General features: G+C 37.4%; 1 protein-coding gene across 1 annotated transcript in view; it reads right to left on the bottom strand.

Annotated features, from left to right (window-relative positions):
* Window positions 1–24,320, bottom strand: part of UBXN7 (UBX domain protein 7) — a 62,586-nt gene that overhangs the window by 33,759 nt on the left and 4,507 nt on the right. The window contains exons 4-5 of the mRNA XM_011221742.3: window positions 10,884–11,031; window positions 8,090–8,157 (exon numbers count right to left, since the gene is read on the bottom strand). Of these exons, the coding sequence (XP_011220044.3) occupies window positions 8,090–8,157; window positions 10,884–11,031 (216 nt within the window). The remainder of the gene's footprint in view (window positions 1–8,089; window positions 8,158–10,883; window positions 11,032–24,320) is intronic.

The following is a 24,320-nucleotide window of genomic DNA, read 5'->3' on the forward strand; positions in this document are numbered from 1 at the left end:
ATTAAGATGAGTCAAATGAATTTGTGAGTTTCCCAGTGCATATAAAAGTTATATTTACAATAAAGTTGACCATTGAATAATACAGATTTGAACTACACGGGTCTACTTATATGCAGGTGTTTTTCAATAAATACAGTACAATACTACAAATGTGTTTTCCTTGATTTTTTAAATAACATTTTTTTCCAACTTACTTTATTGTTAAGAATACAGTATATAGTACATATACAAAATATGTGTTCATCAACTGTTTACATTATTGGTAAGACTGCCAGTCAACTGCAGACTATTAGTTAACTTTTGGGGTGGGGGGGGAATCAAAAGTTATATGCAGATTTCAACTGCTTGGCGGTCAGTTCCCCTAACCCCTGAGTTGTTCAAGAGACAACTGTATACTGTAGTCCATTATGTGTGCAATAGCACTATGTCTAAAATGTACACATTAATTAAATATTAAAAATATTTTATTGCTAAATAATGCTAACCATTATTGGAGCTTTCAGCAAGCTGTAATCTTTCTGCTGGTGAAGGGCCTTGCCTCTGTGCTGATGGCTGCTAGACTGATCATGGTGGTAGCTGCCGAATTTGGAATGGCCGTGGCAACCTCTTAAGATAATGAAGTTTTGCGTTAATTGACTCTTCTTTTCACAAATGATTTCTCTGTAGCATACGATGTCGTCTGCTAGCATTTTACCTACAGTAGAACTTCTTTCAAAATCGGAGTCAACCAAGCGGCACCTGGGCTGGCTCAGTCGGTGGAGCATGTAACTCTTAATCTTGGCGTTGCTAGTTTGAGCCCCACACTGGGAGCAGAGATTATTTAAATAAACAAACAAATAAATAAAATTTTTTAGAATTGGGATCGATCCTCTCAAACCTTGCTGCTTTATCAACTAAGTTTATGTAATATTGTAAATCCTTTGTTGTCATTTCAACAATCTTCACAGCATCTTCACCAGGAATACATTCTATCTCAAGAAGCCATTTTCTTTGCCCATCCATAAGAAGCAACTCCTCATCCACTTAAATCTTATCAAGAGACTACAGCAATCCAGTTACATCTTCAGGCTCTACTTCTAATTCTAGTTCTCTTGCTATTTCTACCCACATTTGCACTCACTTCTTCCACTGACGTCTTGGACCCTCAAAGTCATTNGCAAGGAGCCCAATGCAGGGCTCCATCTCAGGACCCTGGGATCAGGACCTGAGCCAAAGGCAGATGCTCAACTGACTGAGCCACCCAGGCGCCCCACACATTTGTGTATTTATATTAAAGAATCACAGTATTACCTCAAGGAAAAAATATTTGATTAAAAAAGGAGAAACTTTCATGTTTTAGTTCTGTATTGAATTTTATTTATATTGAATTTATTTAAACTGAAAACTTTTAAATTTAAATATTGCATTATTTTCTCCTCCCTTCCTCTTTCCCTCCTTTCCTTTATAAAGCAGCAGCAAGGAATGTTATTCTTTCCAATCTTGTAACTATTTTTAATCAAGAGTTCCTACTTCAAATGTATAGGTTTCTAGCAGGAATAATATGGCGTCTCAAATAATGCCTTCTTAAAACTCTTTAGCAGATGCTTTTTAACCATAACAATTAAGAAAGTAAGGATATCTGAGGATAAGGCATACAATGGCTGCCTAAACAGAGCATATGGTTATTGGGAAGGTAGTACATAAAAGATAGCTTTCTTCTACTTTGAAATTGCCAAAGGCAGACCACTCAAATATTTCACACACACACACCCACTTTCTTCCCACTTTAGCCCTTCTATAACAGGCACCTCATCTCCTGGGAAGTCTCCTACCTCTTTTGCTAGCCTTGGACACAGCTCCTTTTCTTTCTTGGGCTCATAACCTGCTCCCATTTGTTTCCTCCTCATTTATGCTAAGTCTAACCAAGAACCTCTCCTCAAGCCACACACACCACCTCTAGTCCTAGGACCATTATTATAGACATACCTCAGAGATAATATACGTTTGGTTCTAGACTACTGCAATAAAGCAAATATTGCATTAAGATGAGTCAAATGAATTTGTGAGTTTCCCAGTGCATATAAAAGTTATATTTACAATAAAGTTGACCATTGAATAATACAGATTTGAACTACACGGGTCTACTTATATGCAGGTGTTTTTCAATAAATACAGTACAATACTACAAATGTGTTTTCCTTGATTTTTTAAATAACATTTTTTTCCAACTTACTTTATTGTTAAGAATACAGTATATAGTACATATACAAAATATGTGTTCATCAACTGTTTACATTATTGGTAAGACTGCCAGTCAACTGCAGACTATTAGTTAACTTTTGGGGTGGGGGGCGAATCAAAAGTTATATGCAGATTTCAACTGCTTGGCGGTCAGTTCCCCTAACCCCTGAGTTGTTCAAGAGACAACTGTATACTGTAGTCCATTATGTGTGCAATAGCACTATGTCTAAAATGTACACATTAATTAAATATTAAAAATATTTTATTGCTAAATAATGCTAACCATTATTGGAGCTTTCAGCAAGCTGTAATCTTTCTGCTGGTGAAGGGCCTTGCCTCTGTGCTGATGGCTGCTAGACTGATCATGGTGGTAGCTGCCGAATTTGGAATGGCCGTGGCAACCTCTTAAGATAATGAAGTTTTGCGTTAATTGACTCTTCTTTTCACAAATGATTTCTCTGTAGCATACGATGTCGTCTGCTAGCATTTTACCTACAGTAGAACTTCTTTCAAAATCGGAGTCAACCAAGCGGCACCTGGGCTGGCTCAGTCGGTGGAGCATGTAACTCTTAATCTTGGCGTTGCTAGTTTGAGCCCCACACTGGGAGCAGAGATTATTTAAATAAACAAACAAATAAATAAAATTTTTTAGAATTGGGATCGATCCTCTCAAACCTTGCTGCTTTATCAACTAAGTTTATGTAATATTGTAAATCCTTTGTTGTCATTTCAACAATCTTCACAGCATCTTCACCAGGAATACATTCTATCTCAAGAAGCCATTTTCTTTGCCCATCCATAAGAAGCAACTCCTCATCCACTTAAATCTTATCAAGAGACTACAGCAATCCAGTTACATCTTCAGGCTCTACTTCTAATTCTAGTTCTCTTGCTATTTCTACCCACATTTGCACTCACTTCTTCCACTGACGTCTTGGACCCTCAAAGTCATTCATGAGGGTTGGAATCAACTTCTTCCAAACTCCTGCTAATGATGTTATTTTGACCCCTTCCCATGAATCGTGAATGTTCTTAATGGGATCTAGAATGGTGAATCCTTTCTATGAGGTTTTCAATTTACACTGCCCAGATCCATCAAAAGAATCACTATCTATGGCAGCTACTGCCTTACAAGATGTATTTCTTTAATAATAAGACTTGAAAATAAAAATTTCTCCTTAATCCACGGGCTGCAGAATGGATGTTGTGTTAGCAGGCATAAAAACAGTATTAATTTTGTTGGCCAATACCACCAGAGCTCTTAGATGACGAGGTGTGTTGTCACTGAACAGTCCTTTTTTGAAAAGAATCTTTTTTTTCAAGCAGGTTTCAACCATGGGCTTAAATATTCAGTAAACCCTGTTGTCATCCAGGTTTTGTTGTTCTATTTATAGGGCTCAGGCAGGACAGATTTAGCATAATGCTTAAGGGCTCCAGGATTTTCAGAATGGTAAATGAGCACCAGCTTCAACTTCAAGTCACCAGCTGCATCAGCCCCTAACAAGAGAGCCAGCCTGTCCTTCGAAGATCTGAAGCACTAACTTCTCCTCTCTAACTACGGAAGTCCAAGACAGCATTTTCTTCCAATAGAAGGCTGTTTTGTCTACATTGAAAAATCTGTTGCTTAGTGTAACCACTGTCATGAATTACCTGAGCTAGGTCTTCTGGAGAACTTGCTGCAGCTTCAACATCAGCACTTTCTACTTCACTTTGCACTTTCATGTTACAGAGACGGCTTCTTCCCTTAAACCTCATGAACCCAACCTCTGCTGGCTTCCGACTTTTCTTCTACAGCTTCCTCACCTCTCTCAGCCTTCAACGAATTGAAGAGAGTTAGAGTCTTGCTCTGGATTAGACTTTGGCTTAAGTCTAATTGTGGCTGGTTTGATCTTTGATCCTGACACTAAAACTTTCTCCTTACCAGCAAGCAAGGTGGTTTCACTTTCTCATCATTCAGGTGTTCAATGGAGTAGCACTTCTCATTCCTTTCAAAACTTTTTCCTTTGCATTCACAACTTGGCTAACTGGCACAGGAGGTGTAGGTTTGGCCATCTAAGGTTTCAGTATGCCTTCCTCACTAACCTTAATCATTTCTAGCTTTTGATTTAAAGTGAGAGACACTTAAAGGACATTGCAGGGTTACTGACTGGCCTGATTTCAATATTGCTGTGTTTCAGAGACCAGAGAGGCCCAAGAAGGAGAGACAGGTAATGGCTGGCTGGTGAATCAGTCACATCAATTAAGTCCACCACCTTATATGGGTGTGGTTTGTGGTGCCCCAAAACAAGTATAATAGCACAATGAAAGATCATGGATTATAGATCACTGTAACAAATATAATAATAATGAAAACATTTGATATATTGCAAGAATTACCAATATGTAACAGAGAGACATGAAGTGAGCAAATGCTGTTGGTAAAATGGTGCTGACAGACTTGTTCAACACAGGGTAGCCACAAACATTCATTTGTAAAAAGCACAATATTTACGAAGCATAATAAAACAAGGAATGCCTGTACTACCACCTGCCTCTTCAATATTTGTTTCCTGACTCTTCCAAGCCATCTGCTATATAGCAAACATCAGTTCTTTGTATTCTCACTCTATTGCCCGCATAACAGGAATGCCGGTCACTGAGGTCAAAGAGGCTAAGCTACAAAATGCTAATAAAAGATTCAAAAGGAGATTCATAGAATAGGGAAGTGGGACAGGTGGAGAATAAAAATTTAGTTAGAAGAGTGGCATTGCATCGCATTTTCACAACTCCCTATTAATTTAATAACTGGTTTAAGAGAAGACATCTGGATTTTCAGATCTGTTCTGCATTCAATCTGTTGTTACTCCTATAGCTCAAGTAAATGAAGGAAATTAAAAGTCAACCTAACACAGATACGTAGTTGTAAAGGGCAGGAGTATTTTAGTGGTGTTTTGAGATCATTGTGAATATTCTCCTTTGATACTGCACCAAAACTCAACCAGTAGTAGTTTCTTAAAGATTAACTGCAGCATGGAATCTAAAATCTTATCAATGAACTCTTCATTATCTGCTCCATTAAAATCCATTGGTCTATGTGGTAGGCAGTCTCTAGGATGGCCTCCAATTATCCCAATTTCCCAATATTCATAACCTCTGTGTGAATATCTTGAATATGGGCAGGATCAAATGGAATGTGGCAGAGGTGATGTGATGGGTTGTCACTTCTAAGAAAGATGGTGGCTTCTAAAATGGGCTGCCTTCTCTTGCTCTCTCATTTGCTCTATGATAAGGAACTGATGTCGCCAGCCAACCAACAGCAACATGAGTAAGCTTAGGAGATCCTCCTCTACTCAAGCTTTGAAATGATTATAGCTCTGGCTGACACCTTGATTATACCCTTGTGAAAGACCCTAACCAAAGATACTTAGCTAAGCCACACCTGGATTCCTAAACCACAGAAATTGAGAGATAACAAGTTTCAGGAAGCTAAATTTTGGGACAATCTGTTACACAGCAATAGATAACTAATCTATCTATCTATACAATTTATCTTACTGTCTGTTCTTTTAAATATGCACAATTTCGTAATATGGTGCACTGGTCATTTGAAAATATTAGTTCAGGGGCACCTGGGTGGATCTGTCAGTTAAGCATCCAACTCTTCTCTGGTCACAATCTCAGGGTTGTGAGATTAGCCCTGCGTTGGGCTCCACTCTGGGCATGGAGCCTGCCTAAAGATTCTCTCTCTCCCTCTGTCCCTCCCCCAATGCCCCCTAAAAAAAGAAAAAGAAAAGAAAATATTTGTTCACTGAGTTATGCAAACATTCCAAACACGAACCATTTCATTATACAATAATAATAAAAAATCAACATCTGTTAATGCCACCACTAATCTCATCAGAAACCCTTTAAGTAATGGGAAGCCATCAAGCTCCTAATCATGGATATAAACTTTTTAAAATTCTAATCTTTGCCTGAAAGCTCTCTCTTTTTTTTTAGTAACTGGTAACAACAATGTCAGTTTTCTGTCTTAAAGGAGTAACAGGCTTTTGTTCAGATCCAAGAAAATGTCTGCCAAATGCTTAAGTCTAAATAACCACAGTTTGTCAGGAATCTTTCAAGTAAAAATAAGGTTCCATAAAAAAAGCAGCTAGTTTAGCTCACAATTCGAACAACTGTACAAGTGCTTTTCCTTAAAGTAACCACACACTTCAGTATGCCCAAGTGCTTTATGTACACATCCTATTTCATAAAACAGAATAGTTTAAAAATGTGTACTCACGAGTCAAGATTTAATGAAATTCATTTTTGATTGCTTCATCAAGAATATTACCAAGTAAAATAGGTTTATTTTTTAAAAAACTGTGAGTGTATGGCAGTGAAGAATTTACACTTCGGTGCCACTGCCCTGACTCAATTAAGATGCAGCAGTCTGATCTATCATTGCCTTTGAACCATCAGTCCAAATGTCAACAATGTTAAAAAGGCAAATAACTTCTTACGAAAATTATTATGAAAATAGTTTTCATCTTACAGACCCCCAGACCACACTCTGAGAATCACACTTTAAATCAATACTGTCCTAAGAAGAAAACAGTTCTCCAAAGACCTTTATCAAATAATAATAAGATCTAATAATTAGAAAGTTAGGACTGACTTCCTAACTCTATAGTCATTCCCATCCCCCTCTTCAATGTCTATTAAACCAGAGGTAAAAGGAGGAAAGGGGTTTCAAATGGGAACTCTTTGCCTCTTGACAACAGTAGGATAGTACAGAATTTATTTCCTGTAGTCTATCCCACTCAGAAATCCTGCCTTATTCCTTGCAATAAAGAAAAGATAAAGCTTCCAAGGGCATCACCCCTCAATTCCAAAATCCATTCATAACATTTATATGAAAAAAAATGATGAACAATGCTTTATTACTTCTGGTATATTAACAGCACAATGACCAGCTGAATCAAAGTCCAGAAAGGCTATATTATACTTCAATATTCAGTTCTTACAGTTTTCTTCCTCCCATTTTTATTTCTGAATCTCGACAGTATATTCTGGTATTTCTAACTACAGTAAACTCCAAAGCTGCCAAGTGAAAAATTTATCTTAAAAGAAAAAAAACTTCTCAATTACGGTGCTTTTTCAAATTAAAACGTATCATTTATATCATTTTCTTCATCCTTTTCTTGTAATTTATTTCTTCTCCTTTATTCAAGTTCACCTACAGAACTTTTTAATTCTCTGCATTACTGGTCTCAATGTGTACAATATACATTTCTATGACTTTGCCCACCCAGGTTATAACTTTATTTTCTATCTTTTAATATGCCTATTAATGCCTAAAATATTTAGCTTGTAAAAGGTAAATAAGTGCTTATTAAACTAAAACTGTAAATTTTCTTTAAATCTAATTAAATGTTCCGTTTTCTACTGTCTGTCTATGCACCCAGACTGATACCACAATTTTTGCATGGATCAGGTATTCCTTTCTTTTTTGTTCAAAATAGGAACAGTGCTTCTGGAAATTTAGAAAGAGTAAAGCAAGGCATATCAAGACAGTAAGGATATGGCAGTCAAGTAAGTGCCCCCCAAAATAAAAAATAATTGGAGTCTTTTATCTAATAATGATTCGTTTCCACTACAAGGCAGTATTTCTTTTTGCTAATTTTCCTTCTTTTGGCCTTCTACAACAAATACCAATATTTTAATCTGGTTCTCTGCTTCGAAAGAAGCAACTGTGCAATTTTCCTGAAGGAAGTACAGAATTACAAGAATGGACTCTATACTTAAAGTAATAATCTCTGAGCAAGCCTTCACATCTTTTGATAACTTCATTAAAACCCTAAAGATAACAACAGAGTCCAATAAACCGAAGGAAAAAAGATGAACTTACCACCAAACAAAGGTTCTGGTTCCACCAGTATTTCCTGTTTTTGAGGAATTGGGGCACGAACTTCTTCTCTATTAAAAGAAGTAGGAAAATATCAAAAGGAAAACTCTTTTTTTGCTACGTGTTCTCCCCATAACTATTGTGAATGCATCTGAATTAACCAGTTACATGAACACCGAACTTAGGACTTTTAGGAACCATGGTGTTAAAAAATTACTACATGGTTTCCATACAGAGGTCAACTGGAATAAAAGTACCTGGCATAGATAGCTCAAATGATTTATAAAGAAAGAACAAACAGAAGAAGGAAAAATACTTCCCCTTTCCTCTCAAGTTCCCTACCCGAGATTCTTTACAGGGAAAATAAAGGGGTGGGGGAGATTACAAAAAACAAAAAAAATCAGACAAAAAATGGAAAAATATAGGCATAATAAAAGCAGTATTACATTACTACTACATCAAACAACAGATCATTAAATCACATATACTAAAATAAGTTTAAATAAGCAGTAAATTTTATGCTAGTGATGAAGATGGTTAACACAGGTACTACCTTGGATTATTTATTAAATAAACTCCAATATATACAGAACAGAAAAAATAATTACTCATCTTTTAAAAGCCTATAAACTCTTCAAAATTTACTTCCAGAGGACTTATTAATAACCCATCTCCACCAGTAAAAAAATACTCATTTAGAAATACTGTAAAAATGGTGTATGTTCCTTTGAATGTAAGTTTATTTTATAGTTTTAACTCAAATATTAATCTCTGCTGATTAATGTTCATAGCAAGGAAGAATATGTTCCAAATTTATTACTGTCCTGCTTACAATGTTCATTTAAGTTAGGCCTAATGTTTTCAATTCAGGTGTTTCTAATACTAATAACTGAGCCGAAGGCCCTATTTTTGATATCTAATAGGTGGAACTTCAAAACATACTTTACGAAGTATGAATACTCATTTGTCAACAAAAACATCCTATAATCAAACTAGTTCGACAAAGAAATCTACAATAAGCCAAAAGACTGAGAATAAAAGGTAATTCAAAATTAAGTTAAGTACATCAGTCACTGCTCACACACAAAATTTCAACAATCTGAAGGAGGAGACAATGCATCTATTAAGAGGAAGCTCTATTAATCCTTTTTCATCAAAAAGAAATAGTCCATTTTCTTAAGGAAACTAAGAATTTAGAAGACATCTTTTACCTAAATAAATCTTTCCATTATCGCTATACCTGATTTTATAGAATATATATAATTATCTAAATCTAAGACAATTTAATTACTCAGAAAACAAACCTTAATCTGATGACATACATCAATTAGGGGTTTGGATTAAGTAGTAGTCCCTATACAGAAAATCTTGATTACTACATATTTGAGGGTATCTGTTCCAAAATTGCTAGCCACCCAACAAAATGAAAGAATGGACCAGAAAAAAGTGAACCGTAAAGAGTGAAAATTATAGTTTAGGAATTAGGAGACATTATCAAATGTCAATCAATTCGTAATACAAATAATCCACGTCAAATTGTAAAATGTAATGTAATTCAGTAGGAAAAGACATTCATTTATCAAAATTATAATTTTTTTAAAGTAGGCTCCACACCCAATTTGGGGCTTGAACTCACAACCCAGAGATCAAGAGTTGCATGCTCTACTGACGGAGCCAGCCAGGCACCCCATAACAAAACTGTTTTTAAACACAATTTTAAAAACATGTTTTATACAGTGAGAACCATTGTGTTCCCCCAAATCAGCCATGAATACCTGTTATTCAGGTTTTTGTAAACTAAATCATGTTTTCATATTGATTTCCATGAAAAATTTGAGCTACGTTGGGGGGATGGGATACCAACATCTGAAATACGCAGCCAACACTGAGAGGAAAAAACTTTATGAAGTATTAATAATGATCTCTAAAATTCACTCTTCACGTGGAAACAATTAGTACCTTAGAATCTGTAACAAGATCAACAAAATAGGCAACTATGTCTTGAATGTTATTTGGCTTTTTAAATCCATCCCTAATTTAAAAATAATAACCACGTCTTTAGTCTATTCCCTTAAACAGGGAATTCCCCTTATTTAGTATCTCATGTTATAAACACTGAGAGCTATAAAGGGCTGTATGCATTAGTCTTATTTAAGGATCTGTTGAATTTTGTTTCAAAAATCAATGGTTTTCCTTTGAGTAGCATTCATCTCTAATATTTTCCAAAGACTTGGAATTTTGCCCATAAGGAATTCATTTCAAATTCTCATTGGTATCAAATGTAAAGGGCAAAAACACCTAAATTTGTCCACCATTTATTATCATTCTCTACAGAGTATGCAGTTCCATATGCTAAAGGTGCTTCCAATGATTAAGCACATGTAACTATCATTAAGGTATAAAGGACCAGATTTTTCCAAAAATTTTTGTGGCAACTTAAAACTCTCCTAGACAATGTAAGAAAATTTAGAATTGGGAAATCTGAGCTGTATTGGGCTTTACTGCTGTATCTGCTATGTAATTACTATGTAGCTAAGGAAAATGGCTATACCTTTGCTTTCTCATCTGTAAAATGTAGATGATAATGTCATCCCAGAGGGTTCTTTTGAAGATTAAATAACAGACATGACAATGCTCTAGAGAATTTAAGGTATATAAGTATAAAAATGTACACGTGACACTTTTTCAGATGTTTTCAACTTTTAAGTTTTTCAAAACCAGAGAATTAACCAGATAAAAATGCAACTGCTCAATTCAAGAAAGGGGTAGCTCCTAACAATAAATAATAAATTCATACTCTGTGTGTGGTCTGACTGTGGAGACACTTGCTGAACTGGTACTGGGCTCTTCAGCAATTCCTCCACCATCCAAAAACATAGTGACTGCCATCTCCAGATTATTGTTGCAGGCTTCGAGCATATGCTTCCCTACACTTTCACTTGCACCTGAAATGGCAAAAAGACAGGGAAAAAGTTAAAAAAAAAAGACACCTTCCTACTAAAGGTTTATATTAAAATACAGAATTCCCAAGCATATTAATAGTACCTTTTCCCTTTTAGGATGAATAACTTCTCTTTAAAAAACCTGTTTGTTTACTTTTACAATGTTAGCTGATTAATAAATACACAAAGCTAGAAAAGGAACTACCAGCATTAAAATAGTGGTCTTCCATCATAATAAAATCAAACTAAATAAAGCATGTCTTTAAATGGACCAAGTATATATTTGTTAAAAACTGAAAAAACGGTAACGAAAAATGAAAGACTACATTCTAGAAAGTTAGAAATATTTGGTTAGAAAAAATGCATTTCAGAGGTGCCTGGGTGGCTCAGTCATTAAGCATCTGCCTTCGGCTCAGGGCGTGATCCTGGCGTTCTGGGATCGAGCCCCACATCAGGCTCCTATGCTGGGAGCCTGCTTCTTCCTCTCCCACTCCCCCTGCTTGTATTCCCTCTCTCTCTGTCTCTCTCTCTCTGTCAAACAAATAAAATATTTTTTTAAAAAATGCATTTCAGTTAGCATTTCCATTAAAAAGAAAGCATTTTTTAATAACACAGCAAGAGAAGTGAGATGAGACATTTTGTCAAAACTATAACCAAGTCAAAATGGGAAGAAATGTCAGTCTTCAGGGCACCTGGGTGGCTCAGTCAGTTAAGCTTCCGATTCTTGATTTTGGCTCAGGTCATTATCTCAGGGTCATGAGATTGAGCCCTTTACCAGCTCAACCATCGGCATGGAGCCTGTTTAAGATTCTCTCTCTCACTCTCCTCCTGCCCCCCCAACCACCCACCCCCACTCTCTCCCTTTCTCTCCTTAAAAAAAAAAAAAAAAAAAAAAAAAAAAGTCGATCTTCACCATTTAAAACTGACCCTACACACATTTGTTCATTTGTAAAGCCAGAATAGTCTGTTAGATGCAATGTAAATTGGTAAAGCCAATTTTACAACATGTATCAAAAAGTACTCCTTCCTTTTTGACCCAATAATTTGGGTTTCTACTCAAAAAAGGACTTTTTTTTTTAAAGATTTATTTGAGCGAGGGTACATGCACGCACACAGGAGTGGGGCATGGGGAAGAGGGAGACAATCTTCAAGCAAACTCCATGCCGAACGCAAAGCCCCACACAGGGCTTGTAACGCGACCCATGAGATCATGACCCGAGCTGAAACCAAGAGTCGGACGCCTAGACTGAGCCACCCAGACGCCCCAAAAGATCTATTCCTTTATATATTCCATATCAAATACTACAAGCATAAATGTCCATATACATGTCCAGCATAGTTCCAGTTAATATAGGAAAATCAGAAGCATAAATGTCCAATAGTACTAGAATCTAAATTGTAGAATCTATTTGATGGAACATTTTGTGACCATTAAAACACATTGCAGGTTTTCCATCTGGGATGACTTTCCTTCTACCAGAATCATGTACCTTAAAATTTCCTTCTAAAGGGTGTGTGTGTGTGTGTGTGTGTGTGTGTCCGCACACGCACGTGTGTTTGGTCTGAAAATGTCTTTATTTTGTTGTCATTCCTGAAAGACAGTTTTACGGGATATTCTATTTTCAGGCTGACAGCCATTTTCTCTCAGTATAGTAAAGACAGCATTCCAATGTCCTCTGGCTTCTGTTGTTGCTGCTGGGAAATCAGTTGTTGGACCAAAGAAAATCCTTTTTATAGCAATCTGTTGTTCCTCTTTAGTTGCTTTTTAAGATTTTCTCTTCGGTCTTCTGCAGTTTCACACTAATTTGTCATGGCTGATTTTACTTATTTCCTTGGGATTCACCGCACTTCCACCATGTAAGGACTGTTATCTTTTATCAATTCCAAAAAATTCCCAGCTATTTCTATTTAACAATTACGATACTCCTCCAGTCACACTTATTTCTTTCTGGAACTCTAATTAGATATATGTTAGAACCCTTCACTCTATGCTGTGCCAGCCTGTTCTTTTCGTAGTTGTGGTTGTTGTTGTTTCTTAATCTCTTCACTGAGTTTTTCATTTAATTTTTTATAACTAGAAGTTCTGTTTTTGTTTTTTTCCTAATATGCCTGGCCATGTTTCAGAGACCCTTCCTTTATACTCGTATTTCAAACTTTTCATTTCTTCAAACCTACTGATCAAATTTATTGGAATTACTAAGACAAACTTTCTGCAGTCTGTGGGGGTTTCTGCTGGCTCTTGTTCATGTGCATTTTTGCGCATTGTGATTTTTTTTCCTGTGAAAAAATTTTTCATGTGCCTTGGATTTTTAATTCTGTAGATTTTTGAAGCAAGGGCTGAAGGGACATTCCTCCTAAGAGGATTTGATTTGATAAATTTTGTAAGGCACCTGTGGACACTACCAAAGACCATTTTATTTTTTTTTAAAGATTTTATTTATTTATTTGAAAGAGAGAGAACAAGCAGTGGGGGCGGGGGGCAGAGGAAGAGAGAGAGAGAAGCAGACTTCCTGCTAAGCAGGAAGGGCTTGATCCCAGAACCCAGAGATCATGACCTGAGCTGAAGGCAGATGCTTAACCGACTGAGCCACCCAGGTGCCCCAACAAAGAGCACTTTAAATACATACTTAAGTTATGTAAGACCTCATGGAAAATGTGACCCTATAAAGTCCCTTGTTATAAATTCTCAGTGACATATCTCCTACCACTCTCCAAATGCCAAGGTTGAAACAAAGTCTCAGCTTCATGAGGGGAAAGGGTCTCCTATCAGACTCTTCTCCTTAGGGAGACGACAGGCATTGCTTCCCATTTCCTGGGCCCTAAGAGGCTATCAAAAGAGAAGTTTAAAGCCATTCAATTTGGGCAGATTCCACCAGGGTGAAGGCTTCCTTTAAATCTAGCTAACATTCACATTCCCAATTTAATTTCATTTTTAGCCTCAAAGTATTCCTTACTTTCTCACCAGCCCAATGATGTATTTTGAAAAAAAAAATTTTTTAATACACATTTCATTTAGGATTTTTCTCAGCAAGAGGGTTATTCGTGATCTCTCTCTAGTTTACACCTACTGCCAGAAATGGAAATGCTGATCCTCCTCTTAACATCTTTCATTTGTTTTCTCTTTTCTACCATTAGTTCTTTTCTTCTTAAAGATTTTATTTATTTATTTGCTAGAGAGAGAGAGAGAGCGCGCGCGCGTACGTATGCACACACAAGCAGGGGAAGCAGCAGGCTCCCCACTGGGTAAGGAGTCTGATGCAGGGCTCAATCCCAGGACCCTGGGCTCATGACCTGAGCTGAAGGCAGGCACTCAACTGACTGAGCCACCCAGGCATCCCTTTACTACTAGTTCCAAGGCTTTAAATGAAGCCCACAATACTTCTTACCTGGATTACAAGAGACTCCTAACTGATCACCATTCTATCTTCCACCTTGCGGCTGCAGTTATGCTCTAAAATACAAGTCTGATTCTCATTCTCGTTCTCTCCCTCATACACACACACATCCACTTAAAACTCTTTAATGGCTAAAACAAAACAAAACAAAACCTTTTTAATGGCTCTCTGACACCACAGTATACAATATAAATTCCAAAATCTTTATGATCTGGAAAGTCCTCTGTGATCAGGCCTCAGCTCATCCTCTGGTTTTCCCTCTCCTCTTGCCCATCCTACAGAATTCATACTGAATTACATGCTTGGAATGTCCTTATCCTCCTCATCCCCCCTTCATCTACTTCATGCATGCTCAAGAACCACCCTAAGTGTTACTCTGTCCATTTATGTGCTAAGCATTCTCTACACTACCTCCCCACTCCCATCCCTATTACTCTTCTATTATATACATGAGTATACTACTAAGTAGTAAATGTTGGTTTACTTTCTGGCTCCAAGGAAAGAGGAGAAGCTTCTTGAACACAGGGACTGGCTTTTGTCTTGGTATACCCAGCACCTAGCATTGTGTTTGCTTGCATATGATCAATGTCTAATAAACTGACTTAGAGCTATCTCACAGTACTTCAGTTCACCAGTTGATATACCAGGGAAAAAAAGTCAAGCTTCAGCCAAAACACCACTTCCATATCCTTTGAATTTTATACTGTGTGCATATGTTTATGCTTTAACTTTCATTTATAAAGCAATATGGTTACACTGTGGAAAACACAAACAGCAAGTGGGTACTTAAGATCTATTCATGTTCTTAAGATTAAATTTCCACTGAGAGCAGCACATACAAATTTTAAAAGTGCTCTGTCTCAAACTATGTAAAGCGAAAATCACATGCTCCAAAAAACTGGCAGATGACGGAGCAGATACTGCTTTGTCAGAAAGCTGACAAAGACATCTATCTACGATGCCAGTGGAAAAAACTGAACAGAATTATTTCATGAGGTGTGCCTGGCTGGCTCAGTAGGTAGAGCATATGACTCTTCATCTCAGGGTTGTGAGTTCAAGCCCCATGTTGTGAGCAGTTTACTTAAAAAAAAAAAAAGATTTGAAAAAAATTATTTCATGAAACACAAGTAGAAAAACCATAATTACATAATATTAGGATGTAATGTTAAATCAATTTAAAAAATTACAAAAAGAGCATCTGGTCATTTGACTTAAGTTCCTAGAAATTTGCAAATTTATGTTAGTAAGAAATCTTTTTTGGGAATTGGGCACAGAGAATTGCCTTTCATTTGGGGTCTGCTGTATATCTAGGTATACATATGGTCATTTTACTTACAGAAGCCCAGGGAAACTTTTCCTTCAAAAAGGCTTCATATATTACTCAAATTTAAGAAACTTCCAACCCTTCTCTCACCTTCAACCGCAAACATCCCATCAATCAACCAACAATTCCTACAGTTCCCATCTAATTGAAACCACTCCAACCCATCCTTTCCGCTCTAAGTCCATTGCTATAATCTTCGTTCAAGCCTTTACCTTTTACATGAACTACTGCATTCTCTAGGCTCTTGGTCATGCTCCCTTTGATAGACCTTCTACACTGCTAAATAATGTAAATTTGATTGTCTCCTCTGTATCAATAGTTGTGCTTTGCTGACTGGAAGTTTTCATCTCTCTTAAGCTGCCAATAAGATCTGACCCTTATTTACTGCTTCCAAATGATACCCCTCTCCTCTCATCTCATCCCTATACCATCCCCTACAGACACACAACACAGGTCTACGTAACCTACACAGATTCCTTGGTGTTGGTTCAGAATGCCATGCCTTTGCATAATATGGATAGTTATATCAAATCAGTCCCTTCGTTTTTCTTGACAACACACTACCCACTATTCTGTTAAGTTTTAGACCTTCCTCCTCCCCTCCTCCCCCTGAAGTAGATATAGGAATAGATGTATACTTTTCCATGAAGTCTCAATCTCTATCCTTGTCTGTGCTAGCTTTTCCATCTTACAAACTTCAAAAATTCATGAACTTGCCCAGTTCTCATTTCTCATACCAGTTATCTCTCCCAAGGTCTCAATCAAGCTCTCAATCAAGTTCTCAAGTTCTAGTATGTACAAATTTACATCCTCACCATTAGTAAACACCATTCTCACCATTAGTAAAACTTTTAAAATGAAATTTCAGGGCGCCTTCATGGCTCAGTCAGTTGGGCATCCGACTCTTGATTTCAGCTCAGGTCATGATCTCAGGGTCGTGAGACTGAGCCCTCGGTTGCACTGGCCTCCACACTCAGTGGGGAGCCTGCTTGAGATTCTCCCTGTCTCTCCCTTTACCCCTCCCCCACATACACTCACACTCTAAAAAAATAAATCTTTTAAAAAAAGAAATTTCAAAACACAGACATACGCAACTTTTTGAGGGGAATGAGTTGTTCAAATATCCCAAGAGCCAACCTTGTAATCTTGGGGCAAAACCAGCACAAATGTGATGAACAATTCTGAGACTCATGTGTTTCCATACTATTTGTCATAAAACCTGAGGCTTTGTTTTAGTGCCTTCCTAATACTTTTCCATTATACTTCTTAAATGCTAGTCTAAAAGGTCAATGTCTATTGTATTCCATTTTAATTTACTTATCTACACAGCAACTTCTGAAAGTTAAAAGGTTCCCATAGGTAGACCACTCTGGCTGCTTGTTCTAGCAGAGAGATGTATGAACTGCTGCATTTGCCTCATAAAGAACACTAAAACCAGCTTCACAAGGCATCCACTAATCTTTTCCTTTTCAGAGAATTAAATCGCTGAGTTCATATCATTTTTGGCTCTTGTCTTTCTAGGTGCTCACACTGCACTAAAGCACCATAAAAAAGCACAAAGAGTATGTTGGTGGGGGAGCGAAACTCCCTCTGCCATAATAGCAACCAATGCTGGCTGCTTTCACTCCTTCTGAAATGTGTTCACAAGGAAATTCAACTTAAAAATGACCACTGCATACAAATAGGTGTTGTCATCCTCTCTACCACCCTCCAACTATCACAACTCCAACACAACTGACTGAAAACCCTTCAGAAAATTTGTGGGGTCTGAAGTAAAATAAAAGATGGTATGAAAATCAGGAACTTGTAAAGCCAATCCTCGGGCAAGCTCGCCAGTCAACAATATGTTCTGCCTATCCTAAAAGGCCTTTCCTAACTGCCTAAATTTTTTTCACTTTATTATGCTGCCTAAAATGCAACCACTGAAGAGATTTAGGTAAACAAACATGCTTTTTTTATTTTTATTTTATTTCTTTATCTTTTTAGAGGTGGCGGGCAAAGGGAGATGGGGAAAGAGTGTTAAGCAGACTCCGCACTGAGCGCAGAGCGGGAGGCAGAGCTTGATCTGACAACCCTGAGATCACCACCTAAGCCGAAATCAGGAGTCGGAAGCCTAACCAACTGAGCCACCCAGTTAATCTTTCATTAACTTCTTCATTAGATGTTGAGCTACACTCTAAAACCCCATAAACTGAGGGTGAAAATACGAGGTTAAGGGAGGTGGGTCAGGAAAAAAAGAGATATAAGTAGATTTAGCACCCAGGTGCCTTTTGGAGGAAAGCTAAGGAAGGCCTACAAGAAGTGCTGCAATGAGGTGGGAGGTACCTTAGAGCATGAAAAAGATACTGGGTACCTGAGGATAGAGACACCAAACAGTTGGAATGAAGATATCAAATTTTTCCTCTGGCCAGTCCTATACACTGTAAGGAAGAAAAAAACATTCTTCATGTTCCCTTCGTTCTCAGGGAGTATAGTACAGATATTAAGAGGATGGATACTACTCAAATAAACCTGAGTTTGACTCCTAGTCAAGTTGTGTGACTCTGATCTGGTTACTAATTTCTCTAGCTCTCGGTTTCTTCAGTTATAAAATGGGGATATTACCAACTCTACGAAGTGCCTGTGTAGATTAAGAAAATTTACATTAAAGGATTTGGCACAGCTCCTTATTGGCAAATAGGCAGGCGGAGTAAGACATCTCAGTTTTCTTTCCCTCACTCATCTGATGTTCTTCACTCATGTTAAATACTTATTTTTTTTAAAGCAGAAATATAACAAGAAATATCACTAGGGAAAAAATGAATGCTATACAGAATAAAACAATACCAAAACAGATCTGCTTTAAAGACACCTGTAACTAAGCAGCATTCCAGTATGATTGAGAGGCATCAGAAGGTGTTATAGTGGCAGTAGAAAACTTAATAAAAGTATAGGTAAGTATTCCAAAATTTCCTAGATCCATAGGTTTATTGAACTATAGATTGAAATAGAATTTATTAAAAGGGATTCTACAGGGAATAACTTTAAGACACAAAAATAAAGCTATAATAAGGGAAATAATAACTGTCATATTTTGGGGGCAGATGGTATCAACACTAGAGGCCCAGAACTGCCATCTTATTTATAATCCTTACTTCACTATTTAACGCTAGAATCTAAGCTGAAGGCAGCATATCCCAGAGACAGCCCTATCATACCTCTGTTGACAATATGACAGGATAACGTGCATCACCGGTGCTTGTCAGTGACCTGTAAGAGCATTCAAAAATAAAGAGGCCTCTACCTATATTTTTTTTTAAAAGAAAGCACATGCTAAACCCTGGCAAGACTGAAGAAGGGGCCCAAGAAACAAAGTACACCATTCACTTTCTTAAATAAAGCCAAATTATCTGAGTCATCTTGCTTGTATAACCATTCTTAATGTATCGCTTGTATCACTTAGTGCATCATTTTAGAAACAGAAGACAAGGGACAGATAATTAAAGGTTCCAGCAGTTCTTAATGTCGGGAAGTAGTAGAGCATTTAGTAATGAGAGAGACCATTTTTGGTGTTTCATGACTGGGGGCTGAGGGAGCACTACTGGCGTTTAGTGGAGAGAAGCCAGGGATGCTACAGGTCGTTGAAAAACACCTCCCCTTCCCCAAAGACTGCTCACACCTTCCTTTCAGACTTATGACCTCCAGAACTGTGAGAGAATAAATGTGTGTTATGCCATAAAGTTTGTGGTAATTTGTTACAGCAGCCACAGGAAATAAATACAAGTGCTAAATCTTCTGAAACAGATAGAACAGTCCTACACAACAAAAAACTGTCCGAGCCAAAATGCCAGTAACGCTCCCAATGAACTAAAGAGTAATATGAAGAAGTGAAGGCTAAATGAGAAGGCAGAGAATAAGTATGGAGAACTAAATGATACAGGGGAAAGGAATAGTGATCAACAAGTTTAATCAAGTTGCAAGTTTTACCTAAATATTCAGAGGTGATAACTATTTTTAATGGGTCAGCTATAAAAAATTTGAACTTCTACCTTATTATATTCAGAATAAAAAACGTATCTTTTTTAAAGGGGAGGGACTAATAACACAAGTTTGCAGATTTAAACTATCTGTACACTTGTGTAAATGGGCTTATTTTGAGGTCTCAGTATTACAGGCAGCAACAGGATAGCTTAATCTAACCCTGCATCTTAGTGTGCTCAGGCTGCTCTAACAAAACCACCTGTGACTGGGTGGCTAAAACAACAAACACTTATTTCTCACAGCTCTGGAGCCTGGGAAGCCCAAGATCAAGGCTCCAACAGATTTGGTATGTGGTACATGCCTGCTTCCTGGTTCAAAGACAGCTGTCTTGGGGCACCTTCCCGGCTCAGTCAATAGAGCATGTGACTCTTGATCGAGGGGTTGTGAGTCTGAGCCCTACACTGGGTGTAAAGATTACTTAAGAAAATAAAAAGCTTTTTTTTAAGTATATTAAAAAAAAAAAAAAAGAACAAACACAGCTATCTTCTCACTGTGTCCTACAGGTGGGGCAAGAGTGTTCCCTGGGGTCTCTTTTTTAAGGACACTAGTCCCACTCATGAGAGCTCCATCCTCATGACCTAATCTCCTCCCAAAGGCCCCCACCTCCTGATACCACCACACTGAGGGTTTAGGATCTCAACATATGAAATGGGGGGGGGCACACAAAAATTCAATCTATAATATTTAGCAGGAGCTCCACTTTACTATTTCTCACTACATGCACCCTTTTTATTTACCCCTTATCTTTTCTGCCGTCTGTTTTAAGCCTGCTAATGGCACCAAAGTGCACTACTTAACCCAGCCTGTGGTATACAATTTACCAGTGACCATTTCTTCACTGCTGCCTCTTAGTTCACACTCTCTCCATTAATGACTTGATATAGGAAAGAGCCCAAAACCCATAATGCAGTCCATATTTCCACCACAGCTGGAAGAAAGAATCAAGAGATTTTCCAAACTATAGTTGTCCCTTATGCCTATTCTCTACATCAGTTTCGAGTGCCAAAAAAATTAGTCTCTCCAATACTTTCAAGGAACCAAAGTACAGCAGTCAGAGAGAAAGAAAGAAAAGAGAAAAGAATCCCTCTATACAACAAACCCTTATTATCCCAGAAGGATAGAGAACAGAAATGATAAAGACACAAAGAGATTACTTTTTAGTTCTATCTTTCCTCCAGAAATGATAACAAAGCTAGACTGTCCACCTAGGAAACAGGAGTGAGTGCTAGTTTTAAGAAGTAAGGTGAAAGATAACTTCATCAGTCTCCCATCCTGATGTAAAATTTTTAAGCATTCAGGAACTGAAAACATTGGGAGAAAAAAAAAAAACAGCCACAAAACTTTATACTCAGAAAACTAAATTTAGTAAGTATAAGAGATACAAAATGATTGAGGTAGGGGACAGATAAACAAAGCTAATTTTTGTTGGATCAACAAAAGGAAACTATAGTGCAGGTAGTAGTAATATGATGAAAAATGCATAGGCTTAGGAGTAAAGACACCAGAATTCTAGACCCTATTCTGCCATTACCTAAGACCAGTGGTACCCAAAGTGTATGTGGTCCCTCAGACCAGCTATCTCCAGTCCATGACAAGATTAAAACAGAAATTCCAGTTAAGGGGCGCCTGGGTGGCTCAGTCGTTAAGCGTCTGCCTTTGGCTCAGGGTGTGATCCCGGCGTTCTGGGATCGAGCCCCGCATCAGGCTCCTATGCTGGGAGCCTGCTTCTTCCTCTCTCACTCCCCCTGCCTGTGTTCCCTCTCTCACTGGCTGTCTCTCTCTGTCAAATAAATAAATAAAATCTTAAAAAAAAAAAAAAAAAAGTTCAGGCTTGAAAGATATATGGATGGCAAATTATCATATGAAAAAATGCCCAATATCATTAGTCGCTAGGGAAATGCAAATTAAAACCACAAAAATATACCTTTACACACCTACTAAAATGACTACAAAAAATTAAAAATACCAAATGAACAAAAAATAAAATAAAAATTAAATAATTAAAAAAATAAAAATACCAAATGGGCAACTGAACTCTCATATATTGCTGATGGGAATGCTAACTGTGGCCTTGGAAAACAGTCTGGCAATTTCTTAAAGCTATACACCTATCATATAATCCAATTATCCCACTCTAGGTATTTATCCAAATTAAATGAAAATTTACATTCACACACTTGTATGTTAATGCTTTTAGTAGCTTTATTTATTATCTCCCAAACTGGAAACAGCACAATTATCCATACTCTTAATGAATGGATAAACAAATTGTAGTATATCCATTTAATGGCATACTATTCACCAATAAAAAGGAAGGAACTACTCATACCACAACAATATGAATGAATCTCAAATGTAGTATGCTAAGTGAAAGAAGCCATACTCAAAAGGCTACATACTGTGATTCCATTTACATGACATTCTGGTAAAGAAAAACAACAGACAAAAAGATTAGGCTATAGGTGGAGGGAGGGACTGACTACAAAGGGGCAGGAGGAATTTTCTGAGGATGACAGAACTGTTTTTACAACTTCACTGTGGTTACAGAATTGAACATGTTTATCAAAACTCATAACTACACACTAAAAAGGGCAGATTTTACTGCATGCAAATTATACCTTAATTTTAAAAAGAATTTGGGCTTATATTTTCTGTTATTTTTATTTCATTTTTCAAGCAATTAGTTTTTATTGTATTATAAAAGTACTGGTCCATGAGGACTGGAAATTAATAAAAAAAAAAAAAAAAAAAAAAAAAGAGGTCCTTTCCTCCAAAAAGTTTTGAAGAGCACTGATCTAGACATATAACCCTAAGTCACTTTACTTCTCATTTGGTTAACTCAGAAATAAGTCAAGATGGTTTTTAAGGTATGTTTCAGCCCCAGGTGCACCTGGGTCACTCAGTCAGTTGAGCGTTGGGCCAACTCTTGATTTCCGCTCAGGTCATGATCTCAGGGTTGTGAGATCCAGCCCAGCATAAGGCTCTGTGCTGGCTGTGGAGCCTGCTTAAGACTGTCTCTCACCCTCTTCCACTGCCCCTCCCACCCTCTTAAAAAATCTATGAATATTCAATGATTTCTGATTTCCTCAAGAGCATACCTAATATCTGAGTTACTGCCATACTCCTGATGTTGGAAGTACCATTACAGTCTCCTGGTTTTCCTCCTAATCTTTGGTTTCTCTGTACTTTCTTCTTTGTGCTGTGTCAGATATTAGTGTTCCCTCAGCTTTGTGTCCTGGAGCCTACTGTTTTCTCACAGTACACTCTCCCTGCAAGATGCTATTCACATCTATAGCTTCAACCGCCATTGCAACAACTCCTCAGATGTCACTCCTCTTTCTAGACACAGTCATTTGCTTATTGAACAGTCTGCTTTGGAAGTCTCACAGGCAGCAACTTATCTGAAACTGAACTAATCATCTTCTCCCTAAACCTCTTCCATAACCTTCACAAATAGCACCATTACACACCTAGCTGTCCAAAACAGAATCCTAAGCTTAATTCTGACTCCTCTGATTTCTTCCCATAACTTTCTTCCCTTATCTTCCACTTCTCTGCCACAAACTTATTTCAATAAGGACACCAGTGTCTTTCTTGGATTAAAGCAACAGTTTTCTACTGGTCTCGATGCCTGCCTCTTCACTATAGCCAAGTAGCTCTTTCTAAAAAATCTAAATCTGGTTACGTCACTCCCCCAATTAAATTTTTCATTGACTCCGCACTACACTCAGAATACAGCCAAGGTTTAACATGGGTTACAAAGCCCTTCCTAATCTGGCACCCACCCACTTACCTCTTCAGCTCAATTTACTGCATCTCCCACTAGCTATGCCCTATTCATTTGGAATTATCATCAACTCCCTAAATCTACTGTCTCTCCTTTCTTGCCTTGGTATGTGTGTAGATCTGTCCCTTTCTCCTCCAGGCCTTTGTTCATGTTCCTCCTATCAGAAACATCTCTAAGTTTGTTTTTTCTCTCCTTTCTTTCTTTTTCTTTCTTTCTTTCTTTCTTTCTTTTTCTTTCTCTCTCTCTCTCTTTCTTTCTTTCAAATTAAGTTCCATCTCCTCTAAGTTTTAGCTAAGAAATTACTTCTTCTGGGAAACCTTTCTTTACCTCTGTCTTTTGTGCTCCCATAATAGCTACCTACCATTCTCCCATTGTATTATAATACCTATTTATGTGTCTGTATTCCCATTAACCTTTATGCTTTTTGAGCACAGAAACCTTGTCTTTCTCACCGTAGTATTCCCCAGGATCTGAACCATGCCAGGCACATAGTACTCTATCAATAACTGAATTTATCAGTAAGATTCCATTCACAACTCAAAACTTATTACCTCTCTAAATTCTGCTCAAACCTCATCACCTTCTGAAATAGTTCTTAAAATTCCAAAAGAGTTTTCTCATGATATCTAGAACACTTGCAACCATCTTTCCTGACAGAGAACTTAAACACATTTTAATACTAACCCAACAGAAAGGTATTGTAGGATGCCCACTCTCGACACTATTATTCAACATAGTACTAGAAGTCCTTGCAACAGCAATCAGA

The sequence above is a fragment of the Ailuropoda melanoleuca genome, chromosome 1 (assembly GCF_002007445.2).
Source record: "Ailuropoda melanoleuca isolate Jingjing chromosome 1, ASM200744v2, whole genome shotgun sequence".
Classification (NCBI taxonomy): domain Eukaryota; kingdom Metazoa; phylum Chordata; class Mammalia; order Carnivora; family Ursidae; genus Ailuropoda; species Ailuropoda melanoleuca.